This window comes from Molossus molossus, unplaced genomic scaffold (assembly GCF_014108415.1).
Source record: "Molossus molossus isolate mMolMol1 unplaced genomic scaffold, mMolMol1.p scaffold_m16_p_34, whole genome shotgun sequence".
NCBI classification, from domain to species: Eukaryota; Metazoa; Chordata; class Mammalia; order Chiroptera; family Molossidae; genus Molossus; species Molossus molossus.
Genome location: NW_023425371.1, coordinates 1,258,479 through 1,268,610, shown reverse-complemented (window position 1 = coordinate 1,268,610; position 10,132 = coordinate 1,258,479). Strand labels below are relative to the sequence as shown.

General features: G+C 46.6%; 1 protein-coding gene across 1 annotated transcript; it reads right to left on the bottom strand.

The window, feature by feature from the left end:
• Positions 1-1,076: 1,076 nt before the first annotated feature.
• On the bottom strand, positions 1,077-6,573 carry LYG1 (lysozyme g1). The gene is made up of 5 exons (XM_036281416.1): positions 6,531-6,573; positions 4,523-4,627; positions 3,682-3,866; positions 1,374-1,506; positions 1,077-1,195 (listed from the first exon to the last, which is right to left on the bottom strand). The coding sequence occupies exons 1-5, from the start codon at positions 6,571-6,573 to the stop codon at positions 1,077-1,079; spliced, it is 585 nt and encodes a 194-aa protein (XP_036137309.1).
• Positions 6,574-10,132: the final 3,559 nt, after the last annotated feature.

The window sequence follows — 10,132 nt, the reverse complement described above, 5'->3', positions numbered from 1 at the left end:
CTCCCTGTCACACATGTAGTGGGCTGCTACCCCCGCCTCAGCTTTATGATTTACCCATTCCTGAGGGCAGAGACTCTGACACAGTGCTGAGTACATAGCAGTTGCTTCAAAAAATTCTGCTCGAATAGATCATTGTTCCCAAATGACACTCTGTAGTGATATTGTTGATAGAATGAGACATTGATTACTTTTATAGAATGCACCCCCCAGAATTAAATAATTTACCAGTGTAGGACATGGTCAGTGTCCTTGAGGGCAGCTTTAACCGACAAATCACTGTGAGTGCCCCAAACAAGGGAGTCGTTTAGCTGAGCTGGGGGAGGTGAGGTGTAGAAGGGTCTGTGGTCCAGAAAAGGAACGGGGGTAAACTTAGATGACAGGACTGAGTTAAAATAATGCTGCAAAGCCAACAAGTGCCCCTCCTGAAACTGTTGTGCCCAGCAGATGCGACTGGCCACCCTCACACCCTTTATCTCACCACATTTTCAATTCAATTTGAAACTAATTTTTATCAGAGAAATCAGTAGAGTTTCCAGGTAAAATATCATATGCCCAAATGTGTTCCAAATATTGCATGGGACTTATACTAAAAAAGTTGCTCATTATTGCCCTGGCCAGGTGGCTCAGTGGGTTGGAGCATCATCCCATACGCCAGCACCTCAATGTTTTTCTCCTTCTTTCTCATTTCCTCTCTCTAAAATCAACAAAAAACATATCCTCGGGTAAGGATTTAAAAAATTGTTCATTATTTATCTGGAGTTCAAATGTAACTGAGTTTTCTGTGTTTTATTCACTAAATCTGGCAATGCTAGTCAATGAGGTGTGGGGTTCATTTCATGGAATCCACGTCCCAGACTACCTCCACGGAAATACCTTTAAAGAGATACAACCCTTAACTTATGCGTACACACATCAGACAACAAAAGGCAGAGAATAATTCTTCCTTTAATGTATTTCACGTCACTTTGACAACCATCATGTCAAACTGATATTCTCAGTTACAAGCCCCACTAGTTTTATCAATGGGACAGATGAGGCCTCATGTTTGAGAACGACCTCGGGGTTGATCTGAAGCATTAGAAGCCATGTCTCTTGAAGTATTTGGCTCGTGCAAGGACATCATTGCAGAAGTCACAGTTCAGGTCCTGGCTGCTTCTGACGTAGGTAGGACCTCCCACGTAGGCACAGAGTCCACCTGGAATTTGTGGGACAGTTAATGCTAACCTCACAGCCCTCGTTGCTTCAGGGTGCTCAGCAGCTAATTTAGATTCTCTTTCCTCATGCTTATGAGAAGGCAGCTGAAGTTTTGGGGGATCTAGCACAATGTATGACATTTGTCTTTCTTGTTCCACCGACCCATGGGCTCCACCTACCTCTCAGGCACTGGTCGGGGGCCCAGGTTGGGAACCTCCTCTGGATTTCTTTGATTCTAACAGTGAGGGCCTCCGTCATCTGGGAAAGCTGGGACTCGCTGATCCAGGCCGTGGGAGCGTAATGGCCAGTGTCCTAGAGGGAGGGAGGCAGAGGAGAAGCCAGGTCAGCCAGGTGGGAGCGTGACATGGCTTTCTACCTCAGTGCTGTCTCGTTCTCCCTCTTTCTCTCCTCCTCCTTTGGAAGAACCAATGCCACCTTCAGTCTCCCTGGGGACAAATAGTAAAGCTACAAGGTTTGGGCAAAGGAAGGAAGGAGTGGACATTTCCCTGCTGTCTCGCTGCATTGGTGAGAGGCAGGGCTGGAAGCCAAGGCGGACAGGGAGGAGAGGTTCCAGTCTGATGCCCTCCTTCGACACTGCAACCACAAACCCTCCAACTAGGTCAGAAAGGGTTTTTCCTAAACCCTTTGCTTGTAATTATCCTTCCAGATCATCGGAAGGTCTAAAGGTGGCACTAACTTTTCTTCCATATCTTCGGTTACCACTGCAGGTACGTTTCATCGTATTTAGAAGGACTACCTGACTCTAGGGAATTCTGTCTTCATCTTCACAGGAGATGGACTCATCCTTTCCCCAAGAACAAGGTTTCACAAAGGAGGCAGAACAGGGGGAGGGGGCGTGATGTGGGCTCTGAATCACCCCAGTTGCCCTTGGTCCCAGGCTGCATTTTCCAGCTGCCATGTGACTTCGCAGCAATGACAGTCTCCTCCTAAATGCACTTCCTCGTCTGCCCCAATTCATCAGATTACTGGATGGATCCCCAAATCAAAATAAGATAAAATATTTAAAATTACTTTTTAGCCCTGTCTGGTTTGGCTTAGCGGTTGGGGAGTTGGCCCACAAACCAAAGAGTCATGGGTTCAATTCCCAGTCAAGGACACGTACCTTGGTCTCAGGTTCAACCCCCAGCCCTGGTCAGGGTTGTGCAGGAGACAACCAATCAATGTTTCTCTCTCTCTCTCTCTCTCTCTCTCTCTCTCTCTCCCCCTCCCTTTCTCCCACTCTATCTAAAAAATTAATGGAAAAATACCCTCAGGTGAGGATTTTAAAAAAGAAAGTACTTTTAAATTATAAAGTCTCATACAAAGTACTAAGGGGAAACCAATGTAAAGATCATTGAGGAATACATTTTCCTAAAAGCTTAAAAAATGACTGCAGCCTGGCCAGTATGGCTCAGTGGATTGAGCATCATCCCATGGACTGAGAGGTCCCCGTTAGATTCCCAGTCAGGGCACATGCCCAGGTCGTGGGCTCAATCCCCAGTGGGGGGCATGTAGGAGGCAGCCAATCAATGTTTTTGTCTCTCTCTCCCTTCCTCTCTCTCTAAAAAATCAGTAAAAACATATTTTTAAAAAAAGGACTGCAATACTTACAGGTTTCTCAACAACTACAACAATGTAAAATGTAATAGGAAAAAATATGGCCTCAGCATCTCCCCTATCGTTACCCATTCTCTCTACGCCGAGTTAACTTGACAGTGGGTTAATTAATGACCAGGTCCTTGGAAGTCTCTATCAGACAACAAGTGAAGCCAGACAGATTTCTGCAAGAATAAAACTTGAAGCCCTGGCCAGGTAGCTCAGTTGGTTAGAGTGTTATCCAGATACACCAAGGTTGCAGGTTTAATCCCTGGTCAGGGCACATACAAGCATCAATCAATGAATGCATAAATAAGTGGAAAAACAAACTGATGTTTCTCTCTCTCTCTCTCTCTTTCTAAAAAAAAAAAATCAATAAGTAAAAAGTAAAAATAAACAACAATTTGACTTTAAGAACTAAGAATAGTGTAGAAAAAGAAATTTGATATTTGTTGAGAATATACAAAATGCCAAGTACTTTTTCACAGTATTTCATTGAATCTTCATAACAATTCTGAGGATAGCATTTTATAGATGAGGAAACTGAGGCCCAGGGAGATTAAATGCTCCATCCAAGGTTACATAATTATAAAATAACAGAGCAAGGATTCAATCTGTGATATTTCTCCTGCGTGGCCTTACTGGAAATCCAGAATCGGTACCAATGATGGCACCTGGGCACACAGCATCATTTACTTTGAAAGCAATTGTGGCTCAAAATGAAGCGGAAATGGTGCTGCCCGTCCCCCTCGGGCAGAGCTGGGCTCTCAGGGCTCCCAGGAGCCTACGGGGCTGTGCCCCAGGGGTGCCATCCACACAACAGATGTGAAGGGGTCATTTTGGAGCTGTGCCATGCAGCACAGTGGCCACCTGGAGGGTTACCTGTACCACCCTGACTCCATTGTCCACATTGCCCGCGTTGACCAGAATGTGGCCAGCAGGGTACTCCCTGGACACGACACCAGCGATCACTGCAGGATCCACACAGTACTTCTGGCCAACGGTACGCATCACGGGTTGATATCGCAGGAGGTGCGGCATATCTATTTCCGCCAGCCTTTCAGAAGCACGAACTCCTAGTGCAAACACGGAAGGCAAGGTGTAGCTGGGTGTGACGTATGCTGTTTTACCCAGTAAAAGCCACATCCATCAGCTACAACAAGCACATGATGCGAGGTTGAAATTCTCCCAAACCCTTCAACAAGTCCTTGGAGAGCTGACAGGTGTGCTCGCTCTAGCCTGCCTTCCCACCCTACAGCGACACCAGGAATCACGTGTGCTTAAACCTTTACGAAGTACCAAGAATGCTGGGCAAAGTGCAAACCAATCCTCATTTACCTGGCAAACCCACCTAACCTTCTAAGCATTTCTGTGGTTGCAAAAGCACTCTCATGCACACTCCTGAACAGAGTGTGCAACAGCACTGTACAGTAAGTACAGTTATCCCCACTTCAGCACAGGCTTTGGGGGAGCTAAGTGACTTGAAGAAGCAGAGCCAGCACTCAACAAGGTCTTCAGACTCCGCGTCCAGTGCTCTTTCCACCACTCTGGAGCGTGGAACCGTGGGAAACAGTGCGGACCAAGAGGGTATGTTGAGAGGATAAGAACCTGTGGGGAATGACTGGGAGAAAAGGGCAGGGACCCTGTTGAAGCCAGCCGTGCCTAGAGGAGTCACCTTCTGAGAGAAAGGAAGAAGGGAGGAGGGCGAGGCGGATAATGAAATTCTAGCTACCACAGTAGTTCAGGCCTCGGCGTCTTCCAATCCCACACGATGCCCCCGGGGTGTCGAGGGTTCCGATGTTTCCATAGCATCCCCAGTTGCCACTTTCAGATGAGTCTACAAATTGAGAAAATGTTTACCTAAGACAGTGAACCAGAGTAGTTCTGAGCATCCTTCTGCCCGAGAGTGAAGTGACATGAACAAACATAACTGGACTGAGATCAGTGACAAGAACCACACTCTGCAATGGAAACCCTTCTGAAATGTGTAGTATAATGACGAAGAAGTGACCACAGAACCTCCTTGATACTAAATTCTCACCTCACAGCCTGCAGACTGAGGAACTGTTGGAGAGGGTCTACTCTTGCCAAGTTCTGGGGCTGTCCAAAGCTGCTGCATGGGTGTCCTGATGTCAAGTCCGAGACTGTGCATCCCCTGTAAGCTAGTTCTCATCTTCCATTTTCTATGGACTCTCAGCACTTCTCCCTCTGATACCCCCAACTCCTTGGTCTGGTGAGAAACTGTTTGCTCTGGAGAAACAGGTAGAAAGCCTGGGCCTCCCTGGGATCTCAGCCCAGACCCCAGCTTCTCCGCTCCCAGTGCACGTCTGTGTGGGTACTTCAGACGCAAAGAGGGGGAAGGCACGTGGCTAGGTTCGAAGCCGGGCCCCACGTGGGGCTCCCTCTTTCCACTTCTTCCCTTGCTCTCTTTGCCTTTATTTTCTCTTTCCTTAACGACCACTCTCATTCCTGGCACTGAAGGGGCGGGAGGTTTTACACACTGCTGGGTTTCCACAAAGACGACTTGAGAAGGACATTCCCGAGGATTCGCCATCCACACCAAGGGAGGGCATACACGCAGGTCACAAGACACCCGCAGGTGGCAGGACTTGCCCTGAGGGCCTCATCTCACTATCATAAGCCTGTAAGGACTTCTCATTAGATTACTCTTTTTTTTTTAATTTGTTTTATTCGTTGACAAAAGTGGATTATATCATTAAATCTTAATGATTTGCAGTTCTTTGGAAATATGTCTGTGGTGTATCATCCTATTTTTACTGCATGTTCACTACATGTATTTTAAGGTTCTCTTTTCTCCTAAGAGCTTCACCGGGTCGACATCTGAGAACACTAGTACTTTGGAGCACATGCTTCTACTTTTCAAACTTTTGATGAGTAATCTAAGAGAAATGGGAAAATGAAATGACTTGGTCTTTTATGAGGATACTAAAAGTTAATCAGGACGCTCTATTCTTCTAATTGGTGACACTGCCCTTCCGAGCAGCTAGGTGTATCCTCACTCCCCGCCTCCCAGCCGCGCCCTAGCCTCGTTCCCTGTTCCTCAGAGCTCTTTACACTCTCTTCCCAAAGGTCCTTTGAGAAATCTTCAAACATTTGTTGAATGAAGGGGTCCACAAATAAATGAATGAATGTAAGACTGACTCCACCTGAGAAATTTTTAGAATTTGAAGACAGGGGGAAATTTTGCTTTTCTTGAAGAACTATGCTTCCTCCCTTTATCTAAAACCAAGTACTTTCCCATTATTTTACCCCAGCTACAAGGAAACAAGACCAAATCTGAAATTCAAGCATTTCAACCGTAGCAGCCTGGTAGTTAGCTTAGACACATCTCCTTGACCTCCTCGATGCTAGTTTTCTACCGAATTACATTAGTCTTTTTATGGTAAGCTGCCTCGATCCTTCTGTGGAAATATATGCTCTGTTAATGAATTCAACAAATACTTTTGGTGGAAGAGTTTCTATAGAGAAACAATGAGCAATTATCAAAGTCCAGCTCCAAGCAACGCTATGTCAGCCCCTCCCCTCCACCCCCCAATTCTGGAAAAGGCCCTCCTTTTGTGGGGCACCAGGAAGAGGCTATTCCTACTCCAGGATCTGGCGAGCAGCTTAGGAAAAAATAACATTTTTCACTGCAGTTTTACGTATCAGAAGTACCACTATGATCCTATGTGTATCCTTCCCAGCTCCAAGGTCATTTGGGAAAAATGAAACACACTCACCAGGAAGGACAAGGAGGCCCAGAAGCAGCCACAGCACAGACATACTGATGATCTGACTCCACGGGTCCTAAAGTGATTTTAAAATACAAATTAGCTCAAAGATGCAAAAATATCAACTGTCATCACACAGTATGTAATGTTTCTGTGGAAAGGTATGAAAAAAAAGAGAACACGTTCCCCATGTTTCAACTGAGAAAATGAATGGTTTGAACCATAATAAAAAAACAAAAGCAGAATGTGTGCTCCATCCATCTTTTCAATTGGCTTAAAATTACGAGACTCCTGCCCTGGCCTGTTTGGCTCAGTGGTTAGGGCGTCAGCCCACAGACCAAAGAGTTGTGGGTTCGATTCCGGTCAAAGCCACATACCTTGGTTGCGGTTCGATCCCTCGTCCTGGTCGGGTTTGTGCAGGAGGTAACCAGTCAATGTGTCTCTCTCACATTGATGTTTCTCTTTCTCTCCCACCCTCTCACTTATCTGAAGATAGATGGAAAAATGTCCTCCAGTGAGGATATAAAAAAAAATGATGAGACTCCTGTTCAGCCCACGGGGACCAAGAAACTTGACCTCAGCATCGAGAAGCATGGTGACCTGACTCCAGATCCCAAGAAGCAAGTTACTGAAATATGTGCCTGTTCCCAATAGCCTCATTATTTCAAAAGGTAACACCTATAAAAGAGAAAAATTGTGTCTGTGTTTCTCTTAATTTGGGTTCTTCCTTCAGGTTAGAGGAAAGGTTACACTCGCCTCAGTGTCCTGGAACATATTCTTTGCTGTGGTGGTTGGAAGGAGTTGGAAGACAGTGCCCACCACTCTAACCCCTAGCCTAGGAGCTCAGACCTCCTTGGCCACCTTGAACCATGTTCCCCTTCCCCCTCTGTAAAACTCCTGGGCAGCCTGGCCAGTTTGACTCTGGTAGAGTGTCAGCCCACGCACCAAGGAGTCTCGAGTTCGATTCTAGTCAAGGGCATGTACCTTGGTGGCGGTTCATTCCCAGCCCTGGTCAGGTCGTGTGGGAAGCAACCAGTCGATGTGTCTCTCTCATGTTGATGTTTCTGTCTCTCTCTACCTTTCTCTACCTCTCTTTCCCTAGGCCACTGCCCGGGGTCGGGGGATGGAGAGCAGACTACTTCCACCAGCAAAGTCAAGTCCCCGTGAAGTCAGGGCATAGGCAGGGGTCCAGGACTGAACTCCCAAGGTGCTCGCTGCAGGGGAACTGACACTGGCCACTGTCAAGCACCAGCCCTCACAATTGCTCTCGTGCACTTTCTCTGTCATCCAAAGAGCCTAGTTCCCCACTAGCTACCAAATGCCACCCAGCATACTTTGCAGTTGACCCCGGGGAATGCTGGAGGAGCAGGCCACCTGCTCCTAAATCCAGGGTGTTCCCATCACCTCTCTTGGTCAGCTGAGTCTGGCTACCGGTTATTTAGAATTATTACTATCGATCCAGGTAGGAGTATGCAGTGAAACATGGCAATGTTTGTGTTTCTCTTAATTTGAACCAGTTTGGCCCAGCAGGTTGAGCACTGATCCATGGACCAAAGGGTCTTGGGTTTGATTCTTGGTCAAGGGCCCCTACCTGGGTTGCAGGTTTGATCCCTGGCCCCAGTTGGGGTTGTGCAGGAGGCAATGTGTCTGTCACATTGGTGTTTCTCTCTCTCTGTCTCTCTCCCTCCCTCCCTTCCACTCTATTTTACAAGCCAAAAGTCAATGGAAAAATATCCTCCAGTGAAGATTAACAAAAACAAAAACAAACGAACAAAATCACATGGTATTCATCACTTTTCATAATACTTTCCTCATCTCTTTGTTTCAAGGTTGTTCTTATGAGCGGTTTCTTCCAAACACCCAGAGAGATTACATCTCAAGACAAAGGAGAGTTTGTGAGGTGTGTACTAGACTTATTGGGGGAATCATTTCATAAGTCTAACCTCTATGCTGTACATATGAAACTAATATAATATTGGATGTCAACTACAATTGAAAATTTTTTCAAACTTAAAAACCAAAGCCAAAAAAGATGAAGAAGAGGTAGTAAGGAAGACATTTGAATTAAGTATTCCTACACGAGGGGTCGTGTTCTCCTCAGACATGGTCATTTTGTTTTCTTCCCTACAACATGGGCATGCTCTACCTGGTTTTCCTTAGTTGAGCAGAAAATGTCATGCTGAGTCCCAACACCAAAAGAATACAGGGACTTGAAGCTGTAGTAGGTCTGCAGGAACTCTTGGGTTTACTCACTCAACAGGAGTCATTTATTTAGCACCCACTGAGCCCCCTGCACTGAATGAGAGAGGACACCAGTCCAAGGAAAAGGAATGGAGAAAGAGCCACTGGAGCTAGGGAAAGATCAGAGGAGGTTCCCCTTTACAGAGGCTTCTCCCTGGCGTTATGGGAAGAGCCCTGCAGAAAAAAGTACTGCTTGTATCCAGATGCTAATCCCAGGGCATTTTGCTGCTTTTCTGGGGGGTGGAAAGACTTCCTCTTGGAAACCCCAGTGGAAGAATGGGACATGAAAGCTACCTCATTCTCCAACCAGAACTATATATCTGTTGAGCAAGCAGGTGATTAGGAAAAAGTCTAGGTAAATACACAATTACTTAAACACAGAGTTCCTTTCTGTCATTTTTCCCATTACATCAGAAAAGAGCCAGAAGCAATAATGGACATAAATTCTACATGTTGATACAAGCCAAGCTCCATGACCAACTTTACAGGTGCCCGAAAGTATTCTGTGTGTAGAAGGGATTGCTCGGGCATTGCGGGAGTGTGTTCAGGGAGGGTTCGTTGGTTACCTGTGACTAATCTGTTAATACCCTGGTGGCTCCCAGCACTTGAAACCATTATTAAAATGCATGGCCAAGGGCTCATGATGCCCACCCAGCACCGTGTCTATGGTGGCATCCATCCTCTCCCTTCCTGGAGAGCAAAACTGACAAACAGCATGCCAGTGTCAACAAGTTGGGCACCCTGGAAACTGACAACCTGACCCTCCCTTGGGGACAATTCAAGTTCACCTCTCTCCACTGAGTACTTTGCAATTCCCACAGCATCATTTAGATTTGTTTTGGAAAAAGTGGAAATAAAAGTCTTTGGTCTTGCCCTGGCCGATTTGGCTCAGCGGTCGGAGCGTCCACCTGTGGTCCAGAGAGACCCAGGTTCGGTTCCCGCTAAGGGCATGTACCTCGGTTGCAGTTTGTCCCCGGCCCTGGTTGGTCGTGCGGGTGGCAGCCACTCGATGTGTCCTTTTCACATCGATGTTTCCCTCTCTCTCTCTTCCTCTCTCTCCCTCCCACTCTATCTGTACAAAAAATGGAAAAATGTCCTCGGGTGAGGATAAAAAAAAAAAAAAGTCTTTGATCTTTGTAGTTCCCCCACCATAGGACCCTTGTTCCCTTTCCACAAACACTCCCCCAGATCTTCGCCATAAACCTTGATCCATGCCACCCTGGTCCGTAGGGCCCTCCAGCCAGCCTGGAATGTGTGCTGTCCTAACCTCCTGCCATGCTGGGAGATGAAGGTGGCTGTGTCCCTCTGTGGCCCCCGTGTGATCCTGGAAGAACTGGGAACTGCTGCACATCCGCATCAGGCACAGTCTC